At 56.9% G+C, this 17,888-nt stretch overlaps 1 protein-coding gene across 1 annotated transcript; it reads right to left on the bottom strand.

The window, feature by feature from the left end:
- Window positions 1-715: 715 nt before the first annotated feature.
- On the bottom strand, window positions 716-14,404 carry TRIM8 (tripartite motif containing 8). The gene is made up of 6 exons (XM_081104933.1): window positions 13,611-14,404; window positions 4,240-4,335; window positions 3,683-3,916; window positions 2,611-2,642; window positions 2,372-2,487; window positions 716-2,018 (listed from the first exon to the last, which is right to left on the bottom strand). Exons 1-6 carry the CDS (start codon window positions 14,178-14,180, stop codon window positions 1,411-1,413), a joined length of 1,656 nt encoding a protein of 551 aa, XP_080961059.1. The 5' UTR covers window positions 14,181-14,404; the 3' UTR covers window positions 716-1,410.
- Between the last annotated feature and the right edge of the window lie 3,484 nt (window positions 14,405-17,888).

Raw genomic sequence — 17,888 nt, 5'->3', positions numbered from 1 at the left:
CACCAAAGGAGGCATGGGCTGAGTGACCGCACCTCCCAGTGGGGGCAAGGCCCAGTTAGACTAAATTCCAAGACAGGGTCTCGCTCTGCTTATGCAGTGCCCAGCACTTAGCATGTGCTCAATAAATATCTGTGGACTGAAGGAGGTAAACTTTGCAAGACTCATAGGAAGGTTTCTTCCTTTGTCTGTCCTAGCTAAGAGCATGTTAGCAGGACCTCAAAGATGCCAGGGCCTATGCAGCAGAGAACTGGGCATTGGAGACCCTCAGCCAATATTTCCCCAATGAACTCAGGGCTGAGTAGATGCAATCAGTGCCTTTCGGGTTGACATTCACAGGCTGGAACAAGCTAGAGCCATCAGAGAATCAAGGCAAGGAGGGCAGGGGCACCCATTCCTAGAGGGCCCCTCCCCACCCAAGGCCTGAAGACCCCAGGCCTGAGGAGCTGGGTAAGAGGCGAGGCAGGGAGTGGGACTGCGCCATTGTTTATTAGAAGTCGGATTCGGTGTGTGCTCTAGACAGATTACAGAATACCTGCGCCTTGAGAACAGGAAGTCCACGATTCATACAAAGTGCTCACTACAGGAAGTTGCTGTGTCAAAATCCAGGCAAGGACCCAACTCAGGGCAGCCCCTCTTCCCCCGCTGACCTCAACAAGGGCTGTGCTATGGTTTTTTATTTAATTATTTTTTATTTCTCTTTATTATTATTAATATTATTATTATTTGCTTTTGCTGTGGTCACTATTATTGGCAAAGTTCCTTCTTTTCTTTCCTGGACATGGGGTTCCTGTCTGTAAGATTCCACTCTGAGGCTGAAGGTGCCAAAAGCTGCTTGAGAAGTGGCCTTTGAACTCCGTCTGGGAGGATGGTGAGAAGAAGCAGGAGAAATCATTCTTGGTTTAAAAAAAATTAAAAAACAAAGCCCCACAATCTACAGGTCATTTCTTACTCAGTCAGTGATCAAACTGCCCAAAAGAAAAACAAGAGGAGAAGCAGGCCAGTGGGCACTGGTCCTTCCTCCCAGGGCGGGTGAGGAGGGTGGCCCCACCCCTCAAGGCTTTAGGGAAAGCTGAGGCTCCTTCCAGCCATAGGGGTGAGGAGGAGAAGGTGTGGAAGAAAAAAGGAGAGACAGAGAGAGAGCTCAGCGCCTTGAGGTAGACGCTTTCCCAACTCCAGGGCCACCTGCGGCCCCAGTGCAGCCCAGCTCCCACTGTCACTCCCCGTCCAGAGATTCATAATAAAAAAAATCAAAAACAAAGCCCAAAACAAAACCCAAAAGGACAAGACTCAGGGGAAAGAAGGAAGGGAGGGAGGACAGGAAGGTAGAAGGACAGGTCTCTGGATGCATAATTCCCGAGCCACTGGGGGCTAGGGGGGAAGATTCCCCAGCGCCCCACCGCCCGCGTGGCGTTAGCTCGTCACGTAGTGTTTGGTGGATGGCTGCCCATACACCCTGTAGAAATCCTGGTGGCCGGGCTGCTGGGAGGCGTCGAGCCAGTCTCTGACGGCCAGGCCAGGAAGGGACTGGGGGACGGAGGGTGCAGGTGGGAGCGGGTGCGAGTACTCCTGCGAGGGCACTGTCCAGGGAAAATGGCCGGAGCGGGGGTAGGGCTGGTGGCCGCCATGGTTGGCCACGGAAGAACAGTAACAGTTGTCCACGGAACAGACGAGAATCTTGCGGCCGCCATACTGGGGGAGCATGGGCTGCTGGGCGGCGGAGCCATTGGGATACTGCGATGGGGGGAACACAGGACTTGAGTGCACTGGTTGGGCGCCGCCTGGCAGGGCCACCAAGTGCTGCGTGGAGCTGCAGGGCCCCAGGGGCTGCCCTGACTGGCCCTCGCCGCTGGCTGTGCCCGCTGCCCCATACTGGCTGCCCACAGGGCCCGACGATGTCTCTAGGAAGCTGGCCTCAGGGAAGGCCATTGAGTGCTTGCGCTTTTCCGCCCCAGAGCTGCTCACGCCACAAGGGTACAGGGGGACGCTTTGCAGGAAGGGCACCGGTGTGCTGAAGGGGCCTGTGGAGAGTTTGGGACAAAAGACAATGAAGTTCACATCGTCCTCACCCCTGGGGACCTTTCTCATCTATAGGACCAAGCACACTATGTCAGCATCACCTTGGTTGGTGCTCACTACTCCATTAGCAAGTAGTACTATTATTATTATTATTATTATTCCCATTTTACATTTGGAGAAACTGAGGCTCAGGGAGGTAATATGGCTTGCCCAAAGTTCCACAGTTAGAAGTGGCAAAGCCAGGACATGAAGGAAGGTCCACCTAACTAGGCCATGCTGCCTCTCAGAGGAAAGGCTCTGGCATACACCCCTGCCCAAAGGGCTCTCTCCCTTCCATTGAAGGCCCCACCCTCACCTTCTAGCATCTTCCGCAGCTGCTTCTCCTTCTTGGCCACCTCGTTCAGGAAGAGCTTGGAGTTCAGGTGGCCGATCTTAGGGGGAGAAAGGCTGTTGCCCGTGCAGGTCTGGGTCCTGGGGGCAGTGGACGGGGCATCTGCTGTGAGGAGGTACCACCGGTGAGCCCGCCCTACCTCCCACCGTGGGCCTGACCCTCCCAAGATGTGTTCCCCTGAGAGCTAGGAGCCTCCTGCTCACCTGTCCATGAGGATTTTCACAGATTTGGTGTTCTAGGGAGAGAGAAAAGGTTTAGTCAGTGGAAAAGGCAGCATGGGAGAGGGGAAGACAAGAACGGCCCCATCCTCACCCTCCCCAGGCTGGGCAAACCTTGGCTACGGTGTGGCCGGGTGGTGGTGGGATAGTGGTGGCGTCTGCTTTTTTAGAAAATAAAAATAGCTAACGTTTATTAAGCACTTACTATGTAACAGACAATATTGCACGTGTTTCTTATACATCCATCATTTTATCCACACTACTACCCGAGAAGGAAGGTTTGCAGGCACTCAAACCTCTTAGTTGAAATCTTTGGGGCCAGATGTGGAATTATTTGGATTTCAGAAGGGAAATATAGTGCCTGTACCATATATTATATATCACCCTCCAGTAGGCACCACAATTCAATACATCAATGTTCCTATAGCAAAATGTTTGAATATGTGTACTAGGTGAGATAAATAAGGACCATACATTGCCAACATCAGTTCAGGTCAATTTTTGCAGTTAAATGAGTTGCCAGAAGTTTTTTCTTTGAGTATGCAGAGATTACTAAAATTTGGAATTGAGGATAAAGGAGATCAGATCTGTAATATCAACCTCATTTGATAGGTGAGGGAACTGAGGCATAAGGAACATATAGCACTTGCCCAAGGTCACAAAGCTAGAAGGACAGTGTGGCTCCAAAGCCCTGTGGGCACACTGGTGGGGGAAATTGATTGGGGAATAAGAATTGCAGACTTGCCCGGCCGGTGTGGCTCAGTGGTTGAGTGTCAACCCATGAATTAAGAAGTCGCTTGTTCGATTCCTGGTCAGGGCACATGCCTGGGTTGCAGGCTTGATCCCCAGTGGGGAGTTTTCAGGGGGCAAATAATCAATGTTTCTCTCTCTTTATCCTTCTCCCTTCCTCTCTTTCTAAAATCAATTAAAAACAAAACCAAAAAAAAAAACCCAATTTTTTTTTTTTAAAAAAAGCAAACATGTTTTTAAAAAAAGAATTGCAGACTCCACTTTAGGAATGCCCCTGGTCCCACCACCAGTCCTGGGCCCAGCCCACCTTCATGAAGCTGACATCCTCTGTCTTGTCGAAGAGCAGCTGCAGGGAGCCCAGCAGCTTCTTGGCCTCCTGCATGCGTTCCCCAAGGTGCAGCGCCTGCGCCGCGTTCTCGCTGCAGAACTTGGCCTGGGCCTTGTCCAGAACCTCCACTGTCTGCCCCAGGTCCTCATCCAGCAGCTGGTGCAGTTTCTCATACTGCAGCCGCACTTCTTCCTTCAGTTGGCTCACCTTCTCCTGCAGGCACAGGGGGCAAGGATGGGCAGGCAGGTGAGCACTGGCTGCCGCTTCTGCCTGTCTGACATCCTGGATGGTAGAGTCTGGGACCCCAAACCCCCAGACTGCCCAGGGTTCCTCAGGGCAAGGTTTGACCTGCTGGTAGCACAGGGCTCTGTGCCAGCTACCCCTGTAGGGCTCAGCAACTGACAGTTCAGGGAATGGTTGACCAAAGGGTTCTGGCACAGAGCCGACCACACACAGATCCTCACCCAAATAAGGACGAGCCCAAGGCCCTGCATCCAAGCAGCCCCCACCCCAACCATGAACTTGGACTTAGCTACCTCCACCAGGCGCTTGTCTGACTCGAGTTTGTACAGCTGGTCCTCAATGTCCTGCTCGCGCTCCTCCAGTCGGTCCTGCTGCTTCATCAGCATCTTCTGCAGGGACAGTGGAGGCAGGGGCATCAGAAGGGGCTGCAGCTCCACCCCTTACCAAGGATGGGTGAGCACCAACCTCCCCTCTACAGAACAGACTCATCCTGTAGATCCTTTGACCCAGGTGACCTGAAATTTCTGCTGTCCAACCTCTCTGGCCCTCATGCAATCCCAGGGGCCTGGTTGGTGACCTCTGTCTGGCCAGTCTATTCCCCAGGAAAAGAAAGCCTGGGGTAGCTTCTCACACATATCTGCACCATGAGCTTTCTGAGGGCAGGGGCAGGCCAGTCTTGGTTCTAAGCACCCCTCCCCCACCTCAGATGAACCTTATCATTCCAGTAATGCTATGAGATAAGTACTATTATTATCCTCATTTCAGGGAAGAGGAAACCAGAGAGGTTAAGTAATTTATCCAAAGTACACAGTAAGTGGCAGAGCTGAGATACAAACTTAGGATCTGGCCGTAAGGTCTGTTCTTTTTATAAAATCTAATTAATTAATTAATTAATTTTTTAAAAGAATAGTTTATTGATTTTGAGAGAGAGAGGAAGGGAGAAGAAACATTGCTGTGAAAGAGTAACATTGATGGGCTGCCTCCTGTATGCTCCCCACAGGGGATCCAGCCCACCACCCAAGCATGTGCCCTGACCAGGAATAGAACCAGGAATCCAGTGCCCAGCTGATGCCCAACCAACTGAGCCACACCAGCCAGGGCTATTTTTTTAATGCTCATTCGAGTACATGCTTAGAGAGAAGAAAGGAGAAGAAGGGAAGAAGGGAGGGAGGCCATGCTGCCTAACTCAGGGAAGGAGGGAAGGAGAGAGAGAGGAACTGGGGATCAAACCCATATCCCAGGTATGTGCCCGGACCAGGAATTGAAACAGCAAATCCTTTGGTGCACTGGACGACACTCAACCAACTGAGCTACTCGGACAGGCAGTAAGGCCTGTTCTTATCCACGGCGTGCTGCCTCTCCCAGGGAGCCCTAGCTTAGAGATGAGTACCCTAAGGTGCAGAGGGTCAAACAACCTTACACTTGGGAGCAGCAAGCCAGCCACGCCCACCCTTGTTCTTGACTCTGAGAGCCAGGCCATTGAAGTCCTTGCTAACTGCCTCAGCCCCTCAGTTGGACCCAGGTGGAAAGAAGACACTGGCTCTCCTAAGACCTGAGGCCAGTCCGCTGGAAGGTGCTGGAACAAGCTACTATTTCAGCCCTCCACATCCTATCTCTACAACCTCTATCCTCCCAGCCTTGCCCATCCCAGCTGCTCCATCCATCCTGTCATCCCCCTCACCAGCATACCTCCTCAAATAGAGTCTTGCTCCTGCTCAAGAACCCTCAATGACTCCCTCCTTCCAAACATTTTAGCACGGTAATGAAGGCTCTCTTAAGACCCGATAGTATCCTGCCCCCAACACTCTGTGCACATTTGAACTCCCTGCACCCTGTTGATGGTTTTCTGCAGTCCACAGTGCCTCTTCCCTCTCCTTCTCTATCCTTCAAGACCCCACTCCTCTAGGAAACTTCTCATGGCCCCTGCTCAGCGTTTATGCAGGTCTCTCCCAGTCCTGGCCATGCAAAGGGGTTGTCACATTCTGCCTGCCCTCTATAGCTCTCCTGTGTAATATGGTGGCCACTAATCACATGTGACTATTTAAATTCAATTAAAAATAAGTGAAATCAAACATCAGTTCTTCAGTTGCACCAGCTTCAGTTTAAGTGCTCAATAGCTGCATGTAGCTACTGGCTAATGTACTGAATATTAAAGAGACAAAACAGCCATCATCCCAGAAAGATCTATAGGATACATTATTCTGTAATTTGTTTCATAAACTGTGGTTTGATCTCCCTACAAAACTCAAGGCCTCTTGAAAATAGGGCTTTGCTGCTATCTTTTTTCACCTCCCTCCTGAGCCAGGCCACACAAAGGCCCCAGAACCCTATGGATGCATAATATGTTTACTGAATAAACCCATGGGTTTTACACATAAAATAAGGTTTGCAAAGCAAATTGCACAGAGCCTTGGTCAGTGAGTATATACTCAACAAGGAATGGTTCTTTTTTTCCTCTCTGTGGGCCTCAGAGTGACCCTCAAGTTTGATGCCATGACTCCCACTCCCATCCACACCCAGTTGGCTTCCCAACCTGCCACCAATCCCTTTCTCACTCCCCAACCCATTTTACATGGGAGGAAAGCAAGGCCAGTAAGGAGTTCAGGGACCCCCTTTTGTGTTGGTGGCTAAACAAAACACCAGGACCCTGAGAGGAGGAGGAGGTGGGGGCGAGGCTCTTAGCTAAGCTGGGACGCCTGGGACAATCTCCCCGAAAAACTTAACCCTTCAATGACCCAGGACAGGACCTCTAAGAACCAGCCCTAGGAGACCTTGCCCTGCCCCCAGCACTTGCCCTTCCAGCAAGCTCCCCACACCAGCCCAACATGCACAGGTATCTGTTGCCAATCTGGGATTCAGTACCTGTTCAGAAACACGGCTGGGTGGGGGGCAGGAATAGAGGTAGGTATTGGATCCTCCCCACCTGTGAAACGGCCCACAGTTGTGCGAAGAGGGCAGGCAGCACCTCACAGTATGGCCCAGATACATGCAAACAACTGCACACACACACAAGCACACATACTGCTCTGGGGCTCTGCGAATACCTCATGCAGAGTGTTGTACCAGGTGCACAGGTACTTGCATCCAACCCCCTTCAGGTGAAGGCTGGACTTCCTGAAGGCCCCAGACAATTGAGGGAGGCTTGCCATAAAGGCAAGGTGGTCAGGACACCCTCTTAGGAACATAATGCCTTTTTACCTCCTTGTAGCAACTGGCCCTCAGATTTTTGCCTGCTGGATACCTTGTACCCACACTCAGGAAGACAGTCCCCCCCAACCCCCCATGCACCTCAGACTCCAGGCCACTCTTGCCTTCCCAATGCCCTGCATATCTGTAAAGCCCAGGTCCCATGCCCCACACCCCCATCACCAAGGACTCCCTGCTCAAACTCACCATCATCTGATTAGGGGTGCACCTAGGGCTGAGTCCCAAATGAGGGGTGGAAAAGGGGGGCCCCAGGTGGCTTCCCAGCCCAGTTTCCCTCAGAGGATAGGAATGGAGCTGCTCTGCTCCCACCCTCCAGACCAGTGGGGGGCCCCTCCCTTGCCCCCCGAGACCCTTTCTGGGAGTTCATGGCTGACCCCTCAGGGCAGAGTCAAGGGAGGTACCTCCTGTCCAGTCCTGGGGGACTCAGACCTTTCTCTCTTCTCATAGGCTTTTCTCAGAGCCTTTCCTGGCAGCACTTCTACCCTGGGACCCTGCAGCATCTTCTCTTAGCTTCACCTGTCCCAGGTCCTGGTTCCTGCCTGCCCACAGCCCTCTGAGGTGGGAGCCCAGGCCAGGCCCAGTAAAGGCAGTGCCACACTCCCTAGTAGGTGGCTGGGTTTTTCATTTCCCCTCCCCCAGCTCAGAGGCCCTTGGGCTCCTGTCTTGGCTGCAGGGGTAGGGGAGGGGGTCCATGCTGGCCAGCTTACCTTTGCAGGGGTGCCCTCCTTGGGGCCAGGTGATCTTAATCCTGCCACAGGTAACAACTGGGGGGATGCAGAGGGTTGGGGGACTACTGCCACCTCAGGCACTGGGAAACTGGGGAGACTTGCTGCCCCTTCATTACCTCTCATCTCCGTTACACCAAATGCCTGAATCAGGCTGCTGAGAAGCTGGAGGATGGGGAACTGAGGAAGCAAGGCCTGGACCCCTCTCCACTCCCACCAGCCTCCTTTCCATCTCAACCTCCAGGGAACTGCTGAGACCTGAGGCCCCATCGCCCACCAGGGAAAAAGCCACAGCTGAGATCATCCCGCCTTGATTCAGAGCAAGGACTCTCCACGTGGGGTGGAGGGCGCTTTACCAGCTGCTCCCAGCCCACAGTAAGTCACCGGGACTGTGGCACAACTCAAGTGTGCAGGAGGGGAGTGGAAAGGAGCAAAGCGGGGAACCATGGTCTAGACTAGAAGCACTTGAGGGACCAGGCCTCCTCCAGCAGGAGGGACAATATGAGCCCCAGCCCGCTCCACAGGCTCTGGTCCAGATGGGACCTGCTCACTCCTGTCCCTGTCCCTGAGGGCCTAAGACCTTCCCTGATCTGCTCCTGAATCTGTGAGGGCAAAAGCATCAAGAAGGCTTGAGAGCACTTCATTCCCATTTCTCCAAGGCCCCAGAACATTCTGCTTCTCATACCTGTCACCTAGTGTTCTAGACTCTGGAGGGGGGGCAATCACAAGCCCCTTACATCCCTGCCCTGGGAAAGCCTCATGTCCCTGTAGAGCCTGACTGGCCAGGTCCAACTGGCATTCTTGGTGTCAGACTGGACTGGGCAGACAGGTGAGGCCATGGGGACTCTAGGCTGTATAAAAGTTAATAAATAATAATAAAACCCACAAGTCAACCTTGAAGAGAAGCAAGGTCAGGAGGGAACAGGGCCCCAGGGGCTGGGCCAGAAGCAGGCCTGAGGTTTTCAGACAAAGCCAGGGTTGGGTCCAACAGCCCCGGTGGTGGGAGGGTGGGGGCAGAAAGAGGGAGCTAAGCCACTCAGACCCCTGCCCAGATGACTCTCATGCTGGCTCCAGCTCTGGCTGCAACCCCTGCTCCAGAGCTACCCTATCCTGACCTCCTCCCCACTCTCCCACTTAAGACCTCATCCCAGGAATATGTCAGCCTCCTCTCTCCCTGGGCCACAGCACTCTCCCCTTGTCTCAGAGCAGCTTCTGCCTGCCATAGATGGCCCCTTTCCTGCCTCAGCTCCTGCCTTGGGCTACCTTGTGCATCCCCAGGCTGGGGCAACCACAGACCCAGAGAGAAGAGGTTACAGGGCAGAAGCCAGGGCAAGAAGAAAGGCAGCACCTGGGAGCCAGGCCCGGCAGACCCCAGAGAGGGCTTCCCAGCTGCAGAGTCAAATTAGCTTTTGCCATGCAGAGAGCAGCGCTCTGGGGCAGCAGAACAAAGAGGCGAGAGAGAAAGCCCCCCTTTGTCTGGGTTTGAATGCCAGGCCAGCCGGGAAGGAAGGCTTTTCCAGAGCCAGGGATGAGGCTGCCTGCTTGATCCAGGCTAGGGGCCCCAACCAGGCTCACCTTCTTCCTGTGCCCACCCTGACTGCCCCCAATAGAGCATCGCAGGATCCATCCAGGCTGCTACCTCTGATACTGCCACAAGCAATAAGCTCACCCTAAGGTGAATCCCATCTTCCCCTTCCCTCCCCAATTCCCACCCCATCAGGTGAGAAAAGTCGCACCAGACTCACAACCACCAACCACAGCCTGAGCAGGCAGTCACGCTAGCAGTCATGCTGACAGTCATGCACACACACTCAACTTCACCTCGCAGGTGTGCAGCACGCTTGTTCTCTCACTAACACACACACACACACACTCTTTCTGACCCCACATCACACATACATAGCTACATAAGTAAGTCAGTCACTCATCTCATACCTTCTGAGATACACACGAGATACAAAAAATTCGTCACATGTGAGATACACAGCCAGCATGCTGGCTACACACACCTGCAGACTGACATGGATGCACAGCTACCCAGAGTGCAGGAGGCAGAGGAATCAATAGGATGTGCATGATAGGCGCGCGGCTGTGTCAGCAGTATCCTGGGGAGGAGGTATGTGTGTGTGGGGCTGGGGTGGGGGGGCCTCTGCCTGTGGCCCATGGAGCAAGGCCAAACCAGGCCCCCTTCTGTGTAAAACTCAGGATGGTCAAGGAAGGGGCACTTAGGACCCTCGTGCCTTGAATACACACAGCCTCCCCACCCCAGCTCCCACCCTGCCACAGGAGTATGGTGGGGGAGGAGGCACCAGTGAGCTGTGCACTGCCTGAGTGGGCTAGACCAGGACAACCCTCGCTCCAGCCTACCTGACACAGACACATGGAGTGGAGACCCAGCATCCCACCCAACCCCTCCAGCCAAAGGCAATGTGAGAGCCTCTCCAAACTGGCCCAAGCAGTGGGATCCCCTCCGTAAAGAACCTCTCAACTCTAAACCTCCAAGAAAGCAAGGAACATTTCCAGCCTTGATCTGGGATCCTAGGAATCACACAGACATAACTATGACCTGAACACACACACACACACACACACACACACACACACACACACACACACCTTGCAGAGCCCCTCACACAAGATAACTAGGGCTTATCTTGAGCCATCTTTCCATGTTGAGGGGGGTTATGAGATAGAGGTGCTCATACCAGTACCATGTTGCTCAGAAGAACCCCTAAACCTAGGGGACGGAAGAGGATTTGAACACCAAGGCTGCCAGGCCTGAACCCACCTAAATGTCCTAATCTTAGGCCCTTAGGACATATTTAGGGTCTGGATATGTCCCAGAGAGTGGTCTCTGAGGCCCATGCAGTGAGCATCCAGGCCTCAGGGCAATGTGGCCTACACACCGGCTTCCCAAGTGTAGAACGGGGCCATGGACTTCACAGGCCTACCTCTGAGATCCCCTGCTAGTCTCCACCACTGAATGGAGGCCCTGTTTGCCTCCCCGCTGGGCCCCTGCTCCAGGCCACTGGCCCATGCACAGGTGAGTGCTTTTGAGTAAGCAAGTGGGGCCACCAGGGAGAGGTTGATCAGGGTTTTCTATTTCTAGCCAAAAGGGCATTTCAGTAGCCACCCCCTCCCCTCTCCCAGGAGGACAGAAAAAGAAGAACAAGAAGCAGAGCACATTTGAAGGCATGTGCTAGGTCCCCACGCTTCTGTTCCTATATCCGGGAGAATTCTGTTGCCCTCATCCACGGTACCAGCAGAGGTCCTTTAGGACTGATTCCCAAGGGAAAAGAGGCCCAGGAAAAGGCCCCTCCCCCCCTGTGTCCCAGAGAGGGTGGAGAATGAAATGGGTTCTTCCATTCAGGTTCTCCAAAGCTCCCTCCCTCCCCCTTGGTGGCACCTCCCACCCCCTTCCTCCACATTCAATAAATCCAACTCATACTGAGTGGTGTTGGGCTATTGAAGGGCTTCCAACTCCAGTACCCTGGGGCACCGGAGAACCCTGAGGGCCTAGAGTGGGGGAGTTGGAGAGGGATGAATAGGAGGGGGATGAGACTCAGGCTGGGGGCACAGATGCTGAGCAAAGAGATTGCACATCTGGCCCTGATGCAACCCACTACTTCTGAGTCCCTGCTCACGCTAGGACAGGAACTAACACACACACACACACACACACACACACACACCCAGAGGCATGCACGCACGCATGCACCCAGCTGCTGACAAAGTTCAGGGCCTGCTCCCATCCAGTTCCTCCCATGAGCTGGGGATCAGGGACCTAACGGTGGGAACCTCAGGATGCACTCTGCATGCATGTGCCATCCCTCCCACACCCCAACTACACAACCAGGAGACAGATGCATTTGAGGGCAAAGACACTTGCAAACACACACATCTAGAGATACCCTCTTACTAGCAAGTTAGGTACAATTATGTTTTCTCCCCCACCCAAATGAAAGAACCCCTAGCACCGACACAGCTAAGAGCAAAACCTTGGGAGGGGGCACGGATACACTCACCACCCTGGTTGCTGTCCCCTCCCCTGTTCCTTCCAGCCCCTCACTTTCCCTTGCCAATCCCAGGACTGAGAGCTGGACAGCCCCTTTCTCCTGCCTCTGCCCTTTCCCAGCCTCCTCTCCCAAGCCCTCTCATCTTTATGAACAGCAGCAGCTTCCCAATACTGAGGAAAACCTGGGCTGTTCGCCCTGGGGCTCATCTGCTTGCCCCAGGCTTCTGCCTTTTCTAACCCTAGTGGGGAGGGAGTGGAAATGGCTCCTCTCACCACCCCCCACACTTCCTTTAAGAAACCAGAGGCCCTGTACTGGCACAAAAACCCAGAGCTCGCCCATCAGATTGGAAACTAATTATACAGCAAATTTTATTTGTTGTCCCTGCCCTCAGCTTGTGGCAGCTCTCTTGCCTTTTGTTAGTTGTCTGTGTGTGTTTTTTAATGGCTAAACACTGACTCATTCTGACTGTCCCTCCAAAGGAAACAGCCCCCGTGTACAACCGTCCCCTGATCACTGCTTCCTCATACCCAAACTCCCCACTGGCCTCCACCAGCCTCCAGGGGCCTCCACCCAGAAACACTCCCAGTCCTACCAAAGCCCAACCTCACCCCCAGGCCCCAAGCTTGGGCTTCTGAAATGGCTCATACAGTCTCAGGCCAACCCCCTTCCTCTGGTATGACTCAACTCTGAAAGCCAGGGGACCAGGGAGGGACTTAGGAGGAGCCCCCCTCCACCGGAGCGGACGGAAGTATTGCCTCAGTCCAGCTCCAAAGCCTGGCCCACAAGCCTGAGGGGGAAGGCGGTTTTGACATTGGCCGCTGCTGCAGGGTGTATACAATGGGAGGGGATGTGGTTCCGTAATCACTCAGCCGGCAGCCCAGGGGAGCCAGCTGCCTGAAACCAGATTGTAAGGCGGCTCAACCTTAAACCCACAGGATTCTTTTTCCGTCTTCCACTTCCCCTCCCCAAATGTGGGAGGGCTGTGATATAGGGCTGGGCTGGGAGCAAAGGGCTCAGGGCGATGAAGACACATACTTTCAGGTTTGTTCATGCAGGAGCGTTCGACACACAGGCACACACAGGGCTGCGATCCCCACACACGGAGAGCGGGCTCTCCGGAATAATCCCAACAGCTGAGACCCTGTCCCGATACTGCTGGCTGCCCAGGCCTCGTCCTCACAGATACGGGAGCGCTGCTCTCCCTCCGGAAGCTCCCCTCCACCCCCCAGTGCGCTTCCAGTAGGGCTTGAAACTAACATGGCTGCTTTTGTTTACTTCCTCATTGGTATGCCAACATCATGGATCATGTCAGCCACAGCAGCGGCACCAGGACACTCATTACATAAACAGCAGCTGGAGATGCAGAACCTGGGTCACTGCCTTGGTGACTTCCTGCAGGGCCTTACAGAAACCAGGCTGGGGGAGGGGGCTGTGCGGGAAAACGGAAAAGCAGCACCCAAACTCGAACAGCCCCACACCTCAGCTCCACAAATGACTCACAAGATGGGCTCTCTGAGCACAGGTGCAGAAATGGATTAAGTAGCCATGGGGGGATCCTTCTTCCCAGAACCTGACCCCAAACTTTCAGAGTATTCGAGTCTGGAAGGGCGCCTCTGGCCTGAGGTCACGGAAGTCAGCCTGCCTGGATGGGTGGTCCCCGGGCGGTAGGGAGTGTGTGTGTGTGTGTGTGTGTGTGTGTGTGTGCAGGATACTTGCCCGGATCTCATTCCTCCGGATCTCCACGTCGCACACCGAGTGTCCCTGATGCGCACCGCTGTAGTAGCAGCAATATTGGCACACGGCCACCTGCTCGGCCTCGCAGTGGTAGAGGCGGTAGGCGTTGTGCTGCGGGCAGCTCCAGGCCCGCACGTCGTCCGCCTCCACCAGGAGGTGCCCGCGGGCGGTGGAGGGCTGCTGCAGGTGCGTCTGCACGTGGGACTGGCAGCAGGGCGCCTCGCAGCGCAGGCAGACCTTCTGTGCGGGCAGCGGGGGGCCGCGGCGGCAGAACACGCAGTGCAGCGCCGTGGGCGGCTTCTCCACGTGCAGGGCGTTGAACTTCTCCACGATGTTGGTGAGCTTCAGGTTCTTCTCCAGGCCCGGCTTCTGGTTGTAGGCCTGGTTGCACTCCGGGCAGCGCACCAGGCCGCTGTCCTTGGCCCACGCCTCGCCGATGCATCCCCGGCAGAAGTTGTGTTTGCACGGCAACTGCACCGGCTCCACGAAGACATGCAGGCAGATGGGACAGATGAGTTCCTCCTCGAAGCAGTTCTTCCAATTCTCCGCCATGGCGGTTGCGGGCAGGGGGGCCCGGGCAGGCCTTCCCAACTCCCCAACCCTGGGGGTCCGGCCGGGACCGCTGCAGGCCCACCGAGCCCGGAGCTCCGGCCCCGGGAGGCCCCGGCAGTCGCTCAGTCACCAGCGCCTTCCGCGCGCCCGCCCGCCCCCCGGAGGGAGCCTAGGTCCTCACGCCGCGCGCGCAGCCGGTGGCGTCTCCTCCTCCCGAGCGCCTAGCAGGAGGCGGCGGACGGCGCCAGGGCCGCGGCCGGGGCACCAGCCCTGCAGGGGAGCGCAGGAGTCCAAATTCCATATAAGAGGCCGCCTCCCCGTCGGCGCGGCTAGGGCAGCCCCGGCCCGCGGCCTGCGCTGGGCCCCGCGGCTGACATTGGGGCGCGCCCCGCGGCGGACGGAGCCCTGGAACCGCACTCTTCCTCCCGCGGCGGCGGCAGCGGCAGCGGCAATGGTGGCTCCCTCCGGCTCCCCTGCGCCGCGCGCCCCTCGCCTCGTCCGGGGTCCGAGGGCCGGGGAAGCAAGTGCGGCCGCGCCGAGGGCTACGCGATCCGGGCCGGCGGTCGCGGGGCGGTGGCGCGGGCGCCGCGCGGCTGGCGGAGCGTCCGCGGGTGCGGGCGGCGGGGCGCGGGCGGGCCGACTCCGGGGCGCTGCGTGCGCGGCGGGGCAGTCATTCAGATGAAATTCCAGTCCCCGGCCAGAGACACCGGCCCGCCTCCGCCGGCCTCCTCCCTTCACAAATAGGAGCGGAAGGGGGAGGGCGCGGAGGGGAAAAAAAAGCCAACCAGCGCGGGAGGGCGGGGAGCCCGGCGGCGCTCCGGCCTGACCTCCGCGCCGCCACTTCTGCGCTCCCCCGGGCCCGGCGCCCGCGCCCCCGCCGCGGGGAGACCCGCGCTCCGGGCCGCGCGGGGCGGGCGCTCGCGCCGCCGGGGAGAACCGGGCTGGGTCCAACTAGAAAGGAATTTTCCCAACTGCTAGCGAGCGGGAGGCGCGCGCCCGGCCGCCCTCCCCTCCCCCGCCGCCCTCCCTCTCCGCCGCCCCAGCCTCACCCCGCCCCCCCCCCCCAACACTTTCTTTTCTTCTCGGCCTCCGCTCGGGTCGGGGAGGCTGCGGGCTGCCGGGCCGCCTCCCTCAGCGCCCAGCCATCTTGGGCTCCTGCGGCCGCGGCCCAGGCGGAGCGGCGGCCGGGGTCCGGGCGCGCTCACTCGAGGGTCCGGCAACGATCTCTCTCTCTCTCTCTCTCTCTCCTCTCTCTCTCTCTCTCTCTCTCTCTCTCTCTCTCTCTCTCTCTCGGAGAGCTGGCGGCCTCTCTCAAATTAGGAGAGAAGGGAGAAAATGCCAAGTCCCGATTTCTCTCCACCTCTGCTCCACCCACCCCGGTCCTTTCCAGAAAATAAAAAAAGATTAGAATTGGAAGAAGTCGGCAGAAAGGCGAACGGCGGCCCCCCCCCCCCCGCCCCCCGGCTGCTGCCCTGGCGACGCGTCCGGGGCGGGCCCGCGCCCGTCGCTCCGTCGGCGGGTCCGTTTGTCCGCCCGCAGCTTCTCAACTGCGGGGAGGGCACCGGGCAGGGTCTCCGCAACGGCGGTCGCCTCAGAGCTTTATCCTCAGATCAAAAAAAAAAAAAGGATCTAAAAGCCCGACACTCGCATCACAGCCACCTTCAGCCATCTTGCGCGCATTATTATTTTAGGAATAATCTGTTTAATAAAAATAGCTGTCTCTGGCCCCCTCCCCCGCATCCCGGGCTCCCCGCCCCCTTTTAATCATCGTCTCAATAATAAAATGATCCGCGGGCCGGGCCGTCCGCGGCGGCCCTTTCCTGCCTCAGCCCGCTCGGGCTCGGGCTCTCCGTCCCCCGGGAGGGAAGGGGGCGCGGTGGGGGCACTCGCCGCCGGGGCTCGGGAAGGGGTGCGTCCCTGCTGCCCGCCAGTTGGCCTCCGCCTCCGCGGGGAGGGAAGGGCGCCCTGGCTGCCACCGCGCTGTGGCGAGGCGGGCGGGCGGGCGGAGGAGGGGCCCCAGCTCGCGGGACCGGCTGGAGGGGCGCCCAGGGGTCCCGGGTCTTCCCACGACGGCCCGGCCTGGGAGTCTGCCGGCCGGCGGGGGGCGGGGGGTACAATAGGTTCCCCGAGCCGCAGAGTGCAGCGGGAAGGGCGGGGACGCAGGCGGGCAGGGGGTTGCGGGGAGCCGGACTCCGGAGCCGGGCGGAGAGGCTGAGGGTGGTGTTTCTACGGCACCGCCGGTCCCGCTACTCGGGAAGGGGCGGGGAGACGGGGAGGGGCGGCGAGGAGAGAGCGGCGGCGTGACCGCGGCGCCTTTAATCAGCACCCGCGGGCTCGGCCCACCCGGCGCTGGAGAAATAAATGGACAGGGGAGGGGAGGGCGGGGCGGGGCGGGGCGTTTTGCCCGGAAGTGCTGGTACAGCTGCGGAGGCGCCGGCCCCGCCCCTTTTCCCTGTCTGGAGTTGGAGGCTGTTTCGGAGGACGCTCCTGCTATAGGGCCTCAAGCGGAGGCCCCGCCCCTTTAGGGAGGGGCAAACCAGAGCTCCTCACGTGACTTGTACTAACTTGGGTTCATTAAACATTGGATGGGAGGAGCCTTCCGCGCTTCTTAAAAGGGCGATGGTGACCACCTCTTGGAGGGCTTCTTCCCCTCGCTTTCTGCCTGAGAGGGAAAGGAGGGTTGCTAGCTCAGCTCTCTGATGCAATGAGCAGGTAATTGCAATGGTTCACTGTGGGACAATTTTCCTACGTCCTCATCACTTTAACCCCCATTTCTGACACTTAAAACTACTACACAAGATTGAATATTAATATTAATAATTTATATTAATAAAGAAACGGAGGCTTGCCCTAACCGGTTTGGCTCAGTGGATAGAGCCTCGGCCTGCGGACTGAAAGGTCCCAGGTTCGAGTGCATGTACCTTGGTTGCGGGCACATCCCCAGTGGGAGCTGATCAATGTTTCTCTCTCATCGATGTTTCTAACTCTCTATCCCTCTTCCTTCCTCTCTGTAAAAAAATCATTAAAAATATATTTAAAAAAAGAAATGGAGTCTTAAAGAACTGAAGTAATCTACCATGGGTTGATCAGTCAACAAATATTTAACAGAAGCCTTTATGTGCCAGGCATTTTTCTAGGACTTGGGGATTCCTCAGAGAACATGTACAAAGAAAAATTTTTTATTAAATATGTAGGACTAGAGGCCCGGTGCACAAAAATTTGTGTACTTGGGGGGGAGAGGGGGGTCCCTCAGCCCAGCCTGTGCCCTCTCGCAGTCTGGGACCCCTCAGGAGATAACGACCTGCTGGCTTAGGCCTGCTCCCGGGTGGCAGAGGGCAGGCCCAATCCCTAGATGCAGCCCCTGGTCAGGCTCAGAGCAGGGCCGATTGGGGAGTTGGGGCGCCGCCCCTGTCATGCACAGAGCAGGGCTGATCAGGAGGTTGAGGTTGCGATGCCACCCTCAGTCACGCTCAGGGTAGGGCTGATTGGGGGGTTGGGGCACCGCCCCCTGTCACACTCAAGGCAGGGTCGATGGGGAGGTTTCGGTGCCACCCCCTGTCACGCACAGAGCAGGGCCCATCAGGGGGGTTGGGGCTCCATACCCTGTCACACACACAGCAGGGTCGATCAGGAGGTTGGGGAGCTCCCCCGTCATGCACAGAGCAGGGCCCATCAGGGGGGTTGGGGCTCCGTACCCTGTCACACACA

The sequence above is a fragment of the Myotis nattereri genome (genome assembly GCF_964212035.1).
Source record: "Myotis nattereri genome assembly, chromosome: 13".
NCBI classification, from domain to species: Eukaryota; Metazoa; Chordata; class Mammalia; order Chiroptera; family Vespertilionidae; genus Myotis; species Myotis nattereri.
Note: the sequence above shows the minus strand (reverse complement) of the source record. Positions and strands in the feature narration are given on the sequence as shown.

Coding starts and splice junctions, on each gene's coding strand:
- TRIM8 (XM_081104933.1), bottom strand. CDS start 14,180: ATGGCGGAGAATTGGAAGAACTGCTTCGAGGAGGAACTCATCTGTCCC. Junction 3,917..4,239: donor CAGACAAGCGCCTGGTGGAG/GTAGCTAAGTCC, acceptor CTGTGCCTGCAG/GAGAAGGTGAGCCAACTGAA. Junction 2,643..3,682: donor AGGATGTCAGCTTCATGAAG/GTGGGCTGGGCC, acceptor CTCTCTCCCTAG/AACACCAAATCTGTGAAAAT.